This window comes from Tupaia chinensis, unplaced genomic scaffold, assembly GCF_000334495.1.
Source record: "Tupaia chinensis unplaced genomic scaffold, TupChi_1.0 Scaffold149178_1, whole genome shotgun sequence".
In the NCBI taxonomy this organism is placed as follows: domain Eukaryota; kingdom Metazoa; phylum Chordata; class Mammalia; order Scandentia; family Tupaiidae; genus Tupaia; species Tupaia belangeri.
This window is the reverse complement of record NW_006209026.1, coordinates 507,883-525,262: the sequence shown is the minus strand read 5'-3', so window position 1 is coordinate 525,262 and position 17,380 is coordinate 507,883. Positions and strand designations below refer to the sequence as shown.

Genomic DNA, 17,380 nt, shown 5'->3' with positions numbered 1-17,380 from the left:
TACATGGTACAAATTTAATTGTGGAAATCAAAAACTCTTTAGGTTATTCCCCAACAGTGTGCCACCTCTCAGTACCCTTAAACTGATAGAAATGAATCTTTTCTATTTTAATTCTTTCTATATGATTTTCATAAATTTGAACTTACATATATAGTTAAGAAATTCTCTTTCTCTAGCAATTAAAAGCTGATCAAGAATAGAAAGAACTACCACTTCATTCCAATCTTAAATAATAAAATTTAGAGGTAAAATGTATGAAGTCTCCTAAAAGTTGGCAGTTTTCAAAATTAAAACATTAGTTAAATTTAAAAATCAGGAAACAGACTTAAAACCTACTTTTAAAACATTAATAAATGTTAGATATAAAGGAATAAGGAATAATTAGTTGACTGCTAGAAGCTATTAGAAGTACCTCAGAATGGAATGGAAAGAGATTCTAATTATTAGTTAGTAAATACAACCTGATGAAATATGGGCCAAAAATGATAAATGGCTTTAGGTTTTATTTTCAAAATAATGTATCAGTCTTTAGGCAAAACCACCAATGAAAGTTTATTTAAAAAACAACAAAAACAACTCATCATAAACCCCAGATTGAAACAGGGAAATTCGTTTTAAAGTATCATTTTATTACATTTATACTAGACTCCTACCTTGCAGAAATATAATTGAGCCCTTTTAAGAGGACTACGTTTAGAAATTTAAAAATAAACAATTTAAGTAATGGTACATCAGTAAATGAACATGAGAAAATACTACAGATAGTGAAATAAAAAATATTTAAAGACATAAGAAACGGCCACTGCACTTATACTTGGTGGGAATGGCTCTACTTCATAACCCGCCTGGTTAAAATCAGGTATCTTTTAATGAAAATATAAGAAATTACTCACTGACATGTGAAATTGTACTCCTTCAATAGGACTGCTAATCCAACATCTGAGGAAGATGAGTAAGTCCAATCATGCTAAATTTCTAATTTTTTTAAAATGTAAAGCCTATTATTCAACATTGTAACCCTTAAACTTGAGTAGTGTCTTCAGGTAAGAGCAGGTTTAGGTCAGGGTTTTTCCTTTTTTAAAAAATGTTTTAAAATAAAGACATTAATAAATTTGTAGGAATGAATGATGATCCTGAAAATGATCATCACAAAAGGGTATGACAAGAGAAATTATTTTCTTGACAAAAAACCCTTTTGTTTATAAATGCCATTTTAAAAAATTTTAATTGAGTATGTCAAAATTTAAGCCTCTTACACTTCTGTAGCTCAACATAGCAGATATAGAATGTCTTCAAAGAAATAATTCTATAAACATGGGAAAGATCACAAGCTAACTAGTTCTTATAATTAAAAGCTGATTGGTTTAGATGGAAAATAATAATTAAGAAGTCATTGCAGAAGTTAAGGATTTATAAGTTTCTACAAATGTAATTCACTGGCTAGCTTCTGAAGGACCATCTTATATTATTAGTTCAGGGTGCACTTATGAAAAGCAAGAACAAAAGTATCAACAGAATTTGTCTAGAATGATGAATATTACCTAGAATAGAAGGAAGAGTACTTTCTGTACAATCAAGCTAAAAAAGATAATCACAGAACCTATCAAGTATAAAATGACTGTCTTCTTGGCCTTACCTCAAGTTTTCCTGACAATATCTACCTGAGATTAAAAAAAAAAAAGAAAAAAAAAAGAATCTTAAAAATAATTAGAAGATAACTGCTCTTGTAAGTAAAGAAAAATGTTTTCTCTCTTTCCCACATACATACACACACACACACACACACACTCACCAGACCCTAGAAAGCATTGCTTCTATAAGCCCATATAAAACATCAAATCCTAAATAATATAATTTTACTTTCTCTGGATCTCTTGTATTCTACTCATTCCTAGTTTTTACAAATAAAGTATCTCTCAAAATAAGTATGATTATTTTAAAACTGAATATATAACCAAGAGAAATATTACCAACATTAAAAAAAAACTTTTAATAAGAGTCCAGAGTACAAGAAAACACTCAAACTTTAAGTGATTGTTTTAAAGACAACACACAAACACACATTCTCCATGTCAAAACAGTCTCTATGCCAACTAAAACAAGAGCAGGATAAAACTATAAGATGCTTTTTTGAAAGGCATAAACAAATACTTTCCTCTAAAATATTTAGCTTTATTAGAGAAATGGTACTAAAAATAACAAAGATTCAAACAACATTTGCTCTATTCTACTTACATATCATAAATAAGACAGATGTTGATGCAAGACACACACACTTTCACAATCTTTCCATATGCACCCAAGCATTCATTTATCAAAATAAGCTGTTTACCAGCCAACTGTATGTGGTTGAATGATTAAAATGACCATCTATACTTTACATAGTAAAGCATTTTCCAAAATTTTAATGTACACAGTGACAAAAAGAAGGAAAAAAAAAAAAACAGTAATTCTGAACACATGAAGAGTGATTAAGCAGCTTCATAATCAAACCAGGCTTCATTACTTGAAGTAGGGGCAACTCTTCCCATTCTCTACCAAATAAAATTTAAATAGTATTAACATTAAAAGAAAACTCAAGTTGAAACCAGTTTACTAAAGGGCCACTCAGCTTTGTAAATCTATAAATTCTTCCCATGAGGTAAGGCAACTGAGTAATTTGATTGTATTAGATCGTATTAAAATAATTTACTTGATTTTTTAGTAACATGCTAATTAAAAAGCATTACTTGTTTGGAACCAGAACAACAATGAAAAGAATTCAGCAACTCTGAGGTACAGTTTTGGGGAGAAACATTAGCAATGTGGTCATTTTACTACTTACATACTTTCTGCAAAAAGCAAGCCTAAGACTGACGGATGACCTCTCTCTTAAACTCCAGGAACATATCTTACAACTCCCATATATTCCTAGTCCTCCTTTAAATATAATTTCTACACATCATTTAAGAAAAGATGATTGGGAGGTAATAATTAAGGCCATCCAATATAAACGACTAAAGGGTTTCTTCTGATTTAAAGAAAATGATAACCTGTTTCATTTTCAATTATCACAGTATAAAACTGATGGTCCCGAAACTGCATTTTTATTTTAAACTCTGAAGTCATTCTTGGTAAAAAGACGTCCTTCTCATATTAGGTGAACTAAGTAAGAAGCTCTTCTGACATATCACTTGCACACTTCTATATGGATATGAATGGAATATCCATCTAGATTCCATATGATTGAGAATGACTAGCACATACAAAATTCTAGAAAACAGTATACCACATTGTAGAAGGCACTAAAGCTTCAGCTTGTGCTCCCATAGCCCATTTTGAAAACCCAGTTTCTTATTTATAGGGCACCTTTGCCACCTACAGTTAACAAGACACACTGCAATATTATTCATAATATATGAGCTTGGAAATGTCAAGAAAGTTCAAAAGAAATGCTCACTTTGTAGGTAGACCCAATGATTCTAAACACTGAATACTAATATACTATTAGTATTCAACACAGCTGCTCTTCCTTTTGAACAAGAATAGTAGCATGCATTGTCAGTTGTTTTTTTAATCCACTTATTTAAGTAATTTTAATCTGTGAAACTATTTTAAAGAAAAAATGCTGTCCTAAATTTAGTGAGCAAAAGAAAACACAATAGTGGGAATTTAACACAATCACTGTAAATCCTGTGAAGTAAATGTTAAAACTTCTTACATACTTTGCACTTACAAGAGTGTGTATATATTTGCACCAATTTCAAGCACATCATCAAACTGTATATAGTGAAATTTAAAAAAAAAAGTAAAACAATACAAAATTCAGTAACTAGTATTTTCTTAAAGACCCTCCAATCCTTATCTCCAGTCTATAAGGATAGTACAAATTTGGATCTTTGATGTTCAATCTATTTGCAATGGTTCTTGGCAAACACTAACAAACCACATGACAAGTGTGCCAGCCACCATGGAAATGCGCAGATTTCAGAAGATGAGGAGCTTGGTAACATCTGTTCTTTTCATGAGGTCCATGCTTCATTTTCTTACTCTATAACAAGATGGCCAGAAAGTCACCTAACAACTGGAAAAGCTGTTAGTTCCTATCCTTATGCTCAACTAGGTTTTTTCCCTGTTTACATCTTGTTGAGAAAATTAAAAGCTTTGGACTTTATTCCAGCGTTGAGTGTTGAGGTGTTTGTCAGTCCTATACTGCTTCTGTTTTGGTAGAAAGGTTTTCTTCATTTGGCTGGCAATTTCCATTTTGCTGTACTTTGTTTTCCTCAGTCCTTGGTGCATCCTTGTCATCTACTTCTTTTCCAACATTTGAATCTGATTCTTTATTGTGCTCCTTCTCCTATGATTAATATTAAGGTATACATTTAGTATTTTCCTTTAGAAGTGCCTGCTAGTATGACTAATAGGTAACTACTTTTTGTGAATTAAACTGGTTATTTCTTCTCATTACTTTTTTATATAATAAGTATATACAGACACATATCAATCTATCCTTTGCTAAAAGATGGGATAGGGCCAACAGGCAGCTGGATCCCACATGGCTGATGGTGTGGTTCAAGTTCTGGACTTGGTGGCCTGAAAAAAATCACACACAAGCATGCTCAAATCCCAACAGGAAAATGGAGAAGGGATTTCTGTGTGGCCATCTCCCCTCGGGGGTGATTTCCCATCTTCTCTCTCTCTTGTTGGTAAGTCCATGTGCCCTATAGTAAAAACTAAAAAAGGAAAAAAGAAAAAAAAAGGGGGGGGGAATGGTACAATCCAGGGGAATTACAGTAAAATGGATGAACAAAAATTGTAAGTATATGCTAACAAATGTTCTGAAATATTTGGTAAAGTGTGACAGATCTTTGAGAGTTAAATGGTTTCCAAAGACATTAGGATAGATTTGTAATCTGGATAGTGAAGAGGCAAAACTGAGGAAATATAGAAAAGCAAGTCATTGATTCCTCCCAGAAAACACTGTTCAAGAACAGTCTAAATTCTCTTAGCATAAGGGAGAATTAAATGAGAACAAGCAGTGCCTATGATAATGCTCAATAAATGCATAATAAACATAAACATCATAAATGCTCAATAAATATTATCAAAGTTTGCTTTGTTTTTTAGTTTTTGCTACAGGGCATATGGACTTGCCATAGAGAGGACAGAAGGAAAAGAGGAGGAAAGTGAGAAATCACTTCTCCAGGGGAGAAGACCATGCAGCAATCCCTTCTTCTGCACTCTCCTTTTGGGAGTTTAGGTATATAAGCATATGTGTCTGACATATTTTCCAAGCCACTAGGTCCACGACTCTAACTACACAGTTGGCGATGTGGGATCCAGTCACCTTAACCACCACTCCACCTGGATGGCCCATTGCCAATGTTATTGATGATGATGATAAGCCTCTATGGATAAAGCTGTAAGATGAAAAGTTCTAGAACTCATAATCATCATTTTCCAAATACATATACCCTTTACCAGTATAATAAAAGAATTAACATAATGCACAAGTACTTAAAATACTTTTCTAGAAAAAGCCTACTTAGAATTTGGTTTCCCATTAAGTATTCTAATTCAACAAACCTAATCTTAACTATATATTAAAAAACTAATGTCAATACAAAGTCCTGTCAAATTAGCTGAAACATAACTAAGGAAAATGCCATCAGGTAAAAAAATCTTAGCAGTACAGAAGCAAAATACACTGGTTACCTAGACTTCTAACAACTTTAATATATGACATTCCATGATTCTCTAAAATAAGGATTGCAGACATTTAAATTGTTTTAATTGTGAGAGAAAGCCTATGCTCACCAGAGAAAAAGAAAGGAGGGAAAAGGAGAGAGCACCCCCTAGCGGGACATAGTTATCCCATAATCCCTTGTCCTCTATGTCTCCTCCTTGTTGGGATTTTGGGCACATGTGCACAGAGCCTAGTTCGTTTCTCAAGCCACTGGGGCTAGGATTTGAACAGCAACTGGCCATGTGGAGTGCAGCTCCCTTAACCACTACGCCATGGGATGGCTCACAACTGCTTAAATTGGCTCTCATCTTTTAGACATTGTTGCCCTCAAGAAGTTATTAATCTTAAGTTATTTCTGTGCAATAAAACACAGCTCAACTGGGGCCAACAGATGGCATAGTGGTTAAGGTGCTAGACTTCCACATGGATGACCACGGATCATGTCCTGAATCTGGCAACTTGCTTTCTCACTTTCCTTTTCTCTCTCTGGTCAAATGAAAGAAAAAAAAATAATAACAACAAATAAAATTAAATCATTATTTTTAAAAATCTCAATTATTTAATGCCCAAACACTGAATGACTGCTGCTTACTTTAAGTGAAGTACTATTCTTCTCCAACTTTTCCTTCCCGTCTTTGTCATTAGAATTCTTTCTTGTAGAAGTTGAACGTTCTCTCTCTCTTCTTTCACTGATGTGATCCCTTTCTTTTTCTCTCTTTTTATCTTTCTTATTTCTGCTATAAAAATATTGATAACATGTCAGTTAACTTTTAAAAAATTATAAACCTACTATATTCTTGGCAAAAAATCCTTTCCTAACATATCAGATATTTATAAGTGCATTATAAGTAAGCATATCAGCAAGCTAGTTTGAAAAAGTTATATAAATCAGTCCACAAACCACACCTACTTCAACCCTTACCTCAATTAGTTTTTCAAAGATATATAATTTTGGCATAGGCCATCATGTGTTCATGTAAAACACAACTCAGTATTGCAACTGTATTAGTTTTGAAATATTCAAGATTCATTTGTATACTATAATAAAAATAAAACCAAATACAATGTTTTCTTATATACCTTTTCAAAACAATGAATGAACAGGCAGAAAGTAGTAAGAACAATAGAGACACATAAGACTCCTAGGCAGAACTGAGTGACTACCAGCAAAACTGAGAATGTCAAAAAACATCTACTGCACAACCAACTCTCCTCATCCAACACTAGAAGTCCAACAAACCCAAGAGCAAAAGTTAGCAGATGATGGAATGAATATACCATTCTTTAAAATAGCATGCCCTTAAGACTACAGGAAAAAAAAACCAACACATTTCATATCAGAAGCATAACAGCTTATCTTCAGAGGTGAAGAGACCTAATAAAGATTTCTAAACCTTTCCTCTTAATTAAGAATAGTTTAAAAATAAGACATAACAAAGATCAGCAGAACAAAGACAAATACAGGTACTGAAGTACCTAAAAAATTTAGTATAACAAAAGTGGCATTTCGAATTACCAAACAAAAGATGCTCTTTTATAGTAGGTCTTGGCACAACTGGATAATAAAACTGGATCCATATCTCATTCCACATACAGAAATAAATCCCATCAGGGCCAGCCCTGTAACCTAGGGATTAAGACAGCCAGACTCGGGACCAGCAGTTAGCGTAATGGCTATGTTGCTGGACTCCCACGTAGTCGACTGCGGTTTGCGTCCAGGACCCGGTGGCTTAAAACTCACGTCGGGCACGTGTGCGTGCGAGCCCAAGATCCCGAGAGGAGAATGGAGGAGAAGGGATTGCAGCGTGGCCACCCCCCGTGGGGGGTGATTTCTCACTTTCTGTTTCTCTGTCTCTCTCTGTCTGGCGAGCGCATGCGCCCTATAGCAAAAAAGTCTCCAAAAAAAAAAAAAAAAAAAGACAGCCAGACCCTACATAGCCAATGGCAACTGAAATCCTGGCCCTGGCTGCTTAAAAAAACAAGTCAGGCTTGTATGTGTATGTGCATGCCCCAAAGTCTCCCTGCCAAAATGGAAAAATGCAGAAGAGACTACGGTATGATGATGGTCCAATAGGAGTGCTTTCTCTGTCTCTGGTGAGCATACATGCCCTCTGGAAATTTAAAAAAAATAAAATAAAATAAAAGTCCAGGTCACTGCTGGATGCCCACAGTCAACTGTGGCTCAAGTGCTGTAACACTGTGTGTATGTGTGTGTGTGTGTGTGTGTGTGTGTGTGTGCGTGTGTGTGTGTGTGTATGCGTGCCCAATTCCGGAGAGAAAAATGGAGAAGGGATTGAACATGGCCATCCCATCAGGGAGTGATTTCTCGCTTTCTGTCTCTCTGTCTCTCCAGTAAGAACATGCACCCTACAGCAAAAATCTCTCTAAAAAGAAGTCCAATTGGATTAGAGATCTACATTTTTACAATAAAATGATATGAGTACTACAAGAAACATGAGTAAGATCCTTTATCTTTTATGATGGGAAATTTTTCCTACCTTAACTGAAACTTCAGGTATATGGGGATAAAAATATCAATAAATCTGAATTATGTAAATTTTTATAAGGCAAAAAGAACATCATTAGCATACTCAAAACAAAAATGACATAGAAAAAATATTTGCAGCAGGGCCAGCCAGCGGCAATGGTGGTTAAGGTAGCTAGATCTCACATAGCTGACTGGGTGGTTCTGAGTCTTATTAAATGCACCGCCTTAAAAAACACAACAGGTCTAAGTGTATACATGCCTAAAATAATATACATACATACATACACACACACGTACAAATATATGTATATATTACACATATACACACACACTTGCATCTTATATGTATATCTTGCACATAACTCTTTCTTATTTTTTTTTTTAAGAGATTTTTGCTTCAGGGAGCTTACGCTCACTGGAGAGACAGAGACAAGACAGAAAGTGAGAAATTACCCTCAAGGAGATAGCACGTCACAATCCCTTCTCCTCCATTCTCCTCTTAGGATCTTGGGCACGCACACACACGTGCCCAGCTCCAGGTCCAGGATTTGAATGGCAATCAACTACATGGAAGTCCAGCAATGTAACCATTGAGCCATCTGCTGTTCCCTTACAAATAACTTAAAGAAAAAGAAAACAAGTAGCACCAAAAATAATAAAAAGAACAAAAAGCTCAGAAATAAACTACATTATTTGGTCAAATGATTTTCAGCAAAGTGTCAAAACCTTCAATAAAGGAAGGAAAATCTTTTCAACAAATGTGGGAAAATATGGATATACGCATGTAAAAGATTGAAGCTGGACCTCTACCTCACACTACATAAAAAAATTAACTAAAAATGAATAAAAGAGAGAAACATAAAAGTTTAAAGAAAACACAGGGCCACATTTCAGTCCAAACAACTGACTGCCCAGTTTTATAGGAGGGAGCATAAGCCCTGTTTGGATCAGAAAGGCACAGCCAGCTGCTAACTGCTCATAGACCACCTCTGGCAGGGTCATATCTTGGTCTTGGGGGCCGACCCACCCCTGGAAAGACAAGCCCAACAGACTCTATAGGATGGGTTACCTCCTCTATCTCCTGAATCACCTTCACCGAGCAAAGTGCAAGCCTTGAAGGTCATCTCCCTACCTGCGTCTCACATGGAATGCATTAAACTGATCCTGGGTCCCACAGACAAGCTTGCCTCCAGCCCTTCTTAGATGAACCTGCCAGAGCACACTCAGGTTTGGCAGGTCGACGTGCTCCAAGAAATTATAGGCAGGTTAAGTCTGGCTTGGATCCGAAAGGAACGTCTGGTTACTGGCAGGGACCACATCTGAGAGTTGACCCCTACCCTTCTACCCTTTGGCACCATTTGGCTGCCAAATATCCACATAATGGTTATTAGAAAAGGTGAAGAGATAGGTAAAGGCACATAGAATCTACCCCATAAAATCTAGAAGTACTCCATCAAATGCCTAAAAATCACCACAAAGACATATGAAAATAAAAGAATAAATAAAGAAATATCTCTCCCCCAAAAGAACACAGTAACTCCTCAAAAACAACATTTAATACATAGAAAATCACCACAATGTTTGAGAGCGCCGAATCCTAACCACTAGACCACCAGGGAGCGACATCACCAAAACGTTTGAAAAGGAATTCAGAATATTGATCATAACAAAACTCAACAAGATTCAAGTGAAAACAATCAATTCCAGGATAGGAGAAAATCAAGACATGGAGACCAGCAGATGGCACAATGGTTACATCACTGGACTCCCACATAAGTTGACCCTGGTTCGAGTCCCAGACCCAGCAGCTTAAAACACACCAGGCACGTGTGCGTTCATGCCCAAACTCCCAAGAGGAGACTAGAGGAGAAGAGATTGCTGCATGGCCATTCCCTCTGGGGGGTGATTTACTGCTTTCTGTCACTCTGCCAAGCACAAATGCCCTACAGCAAAAATCTCTTCTCAAAAAAGAAGAAAATCAAGACATGAAGGAGGAGCTCTATAAAGAGACAGACACCCTAAAGTGAATCAAACAAACTCCTAAAGATGACAGATACAGGGACCAGCAGTTAGCGTAATGGCTATGTCGCTGGACTCCCATGTAGTCGACCGCGGTTTGCGTCTCGGACCCGGTGGCTTAAAACTCATGCCGGGCGCGTGTGCGTGCATGCCCAAGATCCCGAGAGGAGAATGGAGGAGAAGGGATTGTGGCGTGGCCATCCCCCCTGGCGGGTGATTTCTCGCTTTCTGTCTTTCTGTCTCTCTGTCTGTCTGGCAAGCGCACGCGCCCTATAGAAAAACCTCTTCCAAAAAAAAAAAAAATGACAGATATAATAAAGGAAATCAAAATCTCTCTCCAAAGTATCAAAAAAAAATTAGACCATGCAGAAGAACAAATTTCTGAGCTTGAAGACAAAAGTCACCAAAAAGAATGAGAAAAATAAACACTAAAAGTGAGGACAACCCATGGAAAACTTTAGGCACCACTTGGCTGCCAAATATCCACATAATGGGTATTAGAAAAGGTGAAGAGATAGATAAAGGCACATAAAATATTTCACAAAATACAACCTAGAAACTTTCCAAATCTAGAGATATACAAACATCCAGCACCAGGAAATACAAAAGACACAAACAGAATCAACAAAAGAGCCTCTCTAAGCTGCATTCATTGCCAAAAATGGAAAATCCAAAATAAAGGTAATATTCTAAAAATGGCAACAGAAGCATCAAGTTGTAAAGGTATATTTAGAATTCTGAAATAAAAACAATTTCAGCCAAATAAAAACTGTAAGAATTCACCAACACCAGATTAGCTCTTAGAGAAATTCTTAGAGTACATCAAGAAAATGAAAGGGAGGGACCAGCAGTTAGCATAATGGCTATGTTGCTGAACTCCCATGTAGTTAACCGTGGTTCGAGTCCCGGACCTGGTGGCTTAAATTCATGCCAGGCAATGTGCGTGTGTGCCCAAGATCCTGAAAGGAGAATGGAGGAAAAGGGATTGTGGTGTGGCCAACCCCCTCTCCCCCGGGGTGGGGGGTGATTTCTCTCGCTTTCTCTCTCTGTGTCTGTCTTTCTGGCGAGCGCACGTGTCCTATAGCAAAAACCTCTCAGAAAAAAAAAGAAAAGAAAATGAAAGGGAGATAAGCAGAAAGAACCAGAATGTTTGCCATGTAAGATCCAGCTGCCTTAATCACCATGCCACTGGCTGGTCCAGGGAATGACATTTTCTAAATACGTGTTCTTGTCTAATTTGAGTTCACAAATTAGATAAGTTTGGGGACTTTTTTTAAGTTTATTTATCTCTTCTGTAAGAGAGATGTGCACAAAAAAATAAAATATAAATAAATACATAAGGACCAGCCAGTGACGTGGTAGTTAAGGTAGGTGGATCTCACACGGCCAACAGCACAGTTCAAGACCTGGACCCGGTGGCTTGAGAAACATACCAGACACATGTGTATGTATTCCCAAAATCCCAAAGGAAGAGACAGAGAAGGAATTGCAGCCTGACTATATCCCATGAGGGCTGCTTTCTCATTTCCCCATTCTCTCCCTCCCTTTCTCTCTCTTCAGTAGCACATGCGCCCTCTAGCAAGTTTTAAAAAAGATAGAGACACAGAAAAGATAGAGACAGTACCTCCAATCTACCCCCAGCCTCAGCCTATCCTGGATCAGGATTACACACACCTTGAGTAATCAGTCAGGTCTCCAGATGCAAACTCAGAACTACTCCACGCATGTCAGACTTGCACAGCATTGTTACCACTGGGCAGTCCCGACAAATGAGAAAAGTTTTCTGAGTTTCCTCAGCAAAGCATTTATTTCAAAAATTCCAATATAGCTCACCTCCATAGTAGTATATACCATTATTTTAACAAAACAAAAAGCTACAGCAAATAAACAAACAACCCTCTGCTAGGAAACATGCTAGTACTCTGAAAAAGCTTTTTATGAATTTCTCTTTTCTGTATCTAGAAAATCAACAGAAAAACTGGTAAGGCAGTGAGATTAAAAAAATTAATTTACAGAAATCAATAACCCTTCTATGTACAAATCTAACCTTTTAATTATAAGACATAATGAAAAGAAAAGACCGTATTTACAAAAGCAACAAAAAAGAAAAAACATCCAGGAATAAACTTAGGAAATGCATAAAACCTTTATAAATATTCAAAAATTTCTCAAGAACACCAAGACTAATGTGAATACAGAGAAAGATAAAACATATTCCTAGACAGAAAGACTCAACATCAGAAAGTTTTGTATATAAATCTATTTATTAATTTTCTTTAAATTATAAATGTAATGCAATTGTAACACAAGTCATAATAGGCTCTATTTCTGGCACCTACACAACTGACTCTGATGCTCGAATGGAAAAATAAATATGTAAAATAGTCAAGAAAGTACAAAAAGAGGGCAGGTCTTATTAGATATTTTAAAATACTGTACGATCTCAGTAATTAAAAGCATGAAGAATGGCATACAACGGTCAGGTAAGCCAATCTAACAGCACAGAAGAACCAGAAATACACCCAAAGACATAACAAAAAATTTAATATGCAATGAAGGCAACATAGCAAATAAATATTAGATAAAAATGAGTTTTTAATAAATAGTATTGGAGGCCAACTCTGTGGCAAAGTAGTAATCTGTTGCTTAAGAAATGCTTTATCCCTAGGACCAGTTGGTACCGTGGTGGTTAAGACAGATAGTACCTTCTTTGCTGACCAACCAGTTCAAGGTATGGACCCAGCAGCTTGGGAAACATGCTGGGTGCAGATGCATGCAAGCCCAAATCTGAATAGAGGGAGAGAGGACTGCAGAATGACCATCCCCCATGGGTGATGCTTTCTCACTATTTCTTTCTCTTCAGGGAGCACACATACACTCTAACAAAAAACTAAAATAAATAATATATATACTTTCCCCAGTGTCTAAACCATAATATATAAGCAAATACATTTATAATGTAAATATACATATATTCTCAGCATCTAGAAAAGTATGTGTATATGTGTAAAGTATATATGTAAATATACATATACACACACATTCACACACACAAGCACGTTTATATAAAGCTTTAAAAATAGACTGAAAAGGAATTTTTAAATTTGTCACTTCTTCCCCGTTAGTTTCCAGAACGTATTTTCAACCTACCTCCTAGGAGATGGAGATCTAGAAGATTTCCTTTTTATAGTTTTTGATGTTCTTGGAGATCTGGAAGAACTCCTGCTTCTCCTTCTACGCCTTTCCCTAGAAGTCAGAAATATGTCATTTTTCACACCAGCAACTGAAATAAAAGGCAATTCAAATACACAAAAGTAAAGAGGTCTTTAATGTTGTCATGTGAATGGTATTCTTTAGAGACCAGTTTAAACTTATGTCCTTATTCTATTTCCTAATTTTAGTGCTGGTCAAATTATGAACCATAAATATTAAAGACTTACACAAGCATCACCTAATATTGTAAAAAGGAGAGTACCTTTATATCTGCTTATTTGAACAATAATTTCTTGAGTAGAAAAAACATTAATGATGTCTCTGAGATTCTCAAATCAAAGATGTTCTTTCTGGGCCAGTAGGTGGCGTGGTGATTAAGGTGCTTGATCCCACGTGGCCAACTGCAATTCAAGTCCAGAATCAGGCAGGGCCAGCAGTTGGTGTGGGGATGAAGGCAGTGGATTCCCACATGGCCAACCACTGTTGGAGTCCTGGGACTTGAAAATCATGCTAAGCTCATGTGTACACATGCCCAAAATCCCAGGAGGATGGAGAATGGGTTGTGGTATACCCAGCCCCCGCCCCACAGGGGTGATCTCTCAATTTCACTCTCTCTGTCTCTCTTTCCAGCAAGCATTCACCGTAGGGCAAAAATCTTAAAAAAAAAAAAAAAAAGTTCTTTCCAGGCATCTAAAACATGTTTTGTTCATTAGACCCTTTCACACACATCTATCTAGCTCTTTGCTGCTACACTGTGAACTATTTTGTAACAAAGAGGCCCTTCATAAGAACTGAGATAAGCTGGCTTGAAAAACGTGAACTTTGTAGACCAGACCCATGGATTTATAATGTTTCCGTCAAAGGATTTACATCAGTACAATTTTACAGAGAAACTGCTTTTCCCTATAACCTATCACTTCACTACTGTTGGTCTATTAATTTAAAACTGCACAGTTGCTTAGTAAATCTAAGGTTTAAATATGATAAAGTAAAAAAAAAATCATTGCTAAATGAAACAATAGCATTTATTATTAAAAACAATACTAAGGACCGGGCATGTAGCACATAGCTAACCACAGTTCAATTCTTAGCTCCAGCAACTTTAAAAACACACTGAGCATGTGTGCTTGAGTGCATACCCAAAAACCTGAAAAGACAGAGGAAAAGAACTGTGGTGTGATCAGATACCTTTGGGGGATGTTCTCTCTCTGTGCAGTGAGCACACATTATCTTCCGGCAATCAAAAGTAAAATCTTGTCCAAGCTTTGTGTTTATAAGTAAAAAAATAATGCACACATGTGGTATGTATGGTAGATGTCTACACAAATGGCACTGCCTTGATCATCAGTCTAATTCTTCGTTCAGAAAGCACTATGTATAGCTGGACGTCTAGTAACTACTAGTTGATGATGATGAAAGCTAACACTGGATAGACAGCAACCTGGACTGCAAAATTATTGGGTCGTAAGAAAAGTCATAGCACCTTTTTGCATAGAAAAATAGGTAATGACTTTTCAATGACCCAATATTTAAAACAAAAGCTGTGGCCTGTGGTATGAACAACTGGAGTTGGTTAAATTTAGACTTCAATTTTAGTCCTATACCTAACTACCTGACAGGTCACATTATTTGAGTCTGTTTTTTTTCAACTTGAAAGACAGATAATTAGTAACTCAAGTTTTATAGGATTGTAGAGAAGACTTAGGATAATACCTGAAAGTATATTAAGCAGAGAGTCTGGCACATAATAGGTGGTCGGTAAATATTTTCTTCTTACTTTATTATTTTAATTTTTGCTACAGGGCACGTGCACTCCAAAGAGAGAGAGGGAGGGAAAGTAAGAAAGTGCCCCCTGGGGGAATGAGCATGCCACAATCCCTTCTCGTCCATTTTTCCTCTGGGTATCTGGAGCATGTATGCACATGAGCTAGTATAATTTTTCAAGTCACTAGGTCTTGATCCATGGAATTCGGTGGCCAAAACACCACACCACGTTCTGGCCCTCCTCTTTCTTGATTTCATCTTTACCGACAGTAATATTAAAGCATGAAAGTATTTTTAAAATATTGCTAGAGAACACATGTGCCCACCAGAAAGAGAAGAGGGAGAAAGCATACCTCATGGGGAATAATCACACTGCAATCCTTTTTTTTCCATCTCTCCATCCTGTTAGGTTTTGGGGCACAAATGCACCCATGCCTGGTATTTTCCTCAGGCCACTGATTCTACAGGAGTAAAACCATGGGGCCAGACAGCTAGGATTCGGTTGCCTCAAACACCAGGCCACAGAGGCAGTCCCCCAATTTTTTTTTTAATATTAAAATCTTCTTTAAAAATATAGATGAGGAGGGCCAGCAGGCAGCATAGAAGTTAAGGTGCTAGATCCTACATGGCCAACTGTGTGGTTTGAGTTCTGAACCTGGCAGCCTGAAAATCGTGTCAGGTACACGTCAGTGCATGTGTGGACAAGACCCCAAGAGACTAGAAGAGAAGGGATTGCAGTGTGACCATATCCCCCAGGGGATGATTTCTCACCTTTTTCTCTCTAGCAAGAACCTAACGTCCTATAGCAAAAAATATATATTTCTTTATATGTATGTATGTATATAAAGAGTGAAAGAAAAGGAGACAATGATGGAAATAAAAATATTAAGTAAACTATTTTGGCCAGTTAAAAAGTTTCCATTTAATTAACAAAACAGAGCAGCTAAAAAGCAGAAAAATGCTAAACAATGATTAACTCTTAACCAAGCTCTTCTGAAAGCATGAAACATTCCAAATTGCTCAACTTTTATAAATTGTCAGTCATCTTTTATTCTCCAGGCTTCAGAGGTTTTATTTATGAATAATATTTAAGACTAAATGTGAACACCTCAAGTTTCTTAAAGCTCAAGTGACTTAAAATGGCTCCTAAAAAGATTAAACGTTTTAAAGCCACTCAGTATTTTTTTAGAGATTGTTACCATAGGGTGCATGCACTGGCCAGAGAGAGACAGTGAGAGAAAAAGTGAGAATGCCACTCTGCAACCCCTTCTCCTCTCCTCCATTCTGCACACCCGGCCTGAGTTTTAAGCTGTCAGGTCCAGGACTTGAATCACGATGGACACGTGGGAGTCAGCAATTTTAACTACTACACCACCTGCTGGGCCCAGTAAACTCAAGCTATTAAAAAGAAATCAAAACATTATTTGGTGGGAACTAGCAGTTAGCGTAATGGCTATGTCGCTGGATTCCCACGTAGTCGACCGCGGTTCGTGTCTCGGACCCGGTGGCTTAAAACTCACGCCGGGCGCGTGTGCGTGCGTGCCCAAGATCCCGAGAGGAGAATGGAGGAGAAGGGATTGCGGCGTGACCATCCCCCCTGGGGGGTGATTTCTCGCTTTCTGTCTCTATGTCTCTCTCTGTCTGTCTGGCGAGCGCACGCGCCCTACAGTGAAAATCTCTCTCAAAAAAAAAAAAAAAAAAAAAAAACATTATTTGGTGCTATGAAGAACACACACAAAGTCAGAATCAATAAAATTACTTTGTGATAAAGGTACAGTCACAAGTCTCAATGTTACCAACAGCAAAGAGAGTTAAATAATTTATTAATTTTTGGCTCAATGTGATGAATTCTGACAATGATCTATTTTTAGTCTCATTTTTAACATATACTATTGCTGTCAAATTTATGTTCCTGATGCAGTTTTTCTTTTTCTTTCCTCTTTTTTAGGTTTTTGTCTCAGGGCACATGCAGTCTGGGAGGAGAGAGAAAGGGAAAGTGAGAAATCACCCCCCAGGGAAGATGGTCACACCCAAACCCTTCTTGTCCATTCTCTTCCTGGGATGTTGGGCATGCATGCACAGGCACCAGTGTGCTGTTCAAGCTGCCAGGTCTGGAACGCAAACCACAGTTGGCCATGCGGAAATCCAGCACCTTAACCACCATGCCACCT

At 37.1% G+C, this 17,380-nt stretch overlaps 1 protein-coding gene across 3 annotated transcripts in view; it reads right to left on the bottom strand.

The window, feature by feature from the left end:
- Positions 1–428: 428 nt before the first annotated feature.
- SREK1 (splicing regulatory glutamic acid and lysine rich protein 1) overlaps positions 429–17,380 on the bottom strand; it is a gene marked incomplete at its 5' end in the record, with an annotated part of 55,681 nt that continues 38,729 nt past the window's right edge. Inside the window, 3 exon segments of one of the 3 annotated variants that reach the window (XM_006170929.3) lie at positions 429–4,336; positions 6,318–6,462; positions 13,383–13,478. In XM_006170929.3, the coding sequence (XP_006170991.2) occupies positions 4,187–4,336; positions 6,318–6,462; positions 13,383–13,478 (391 nt within the window). 3 annotated transcript variants of the gene reach the window in all.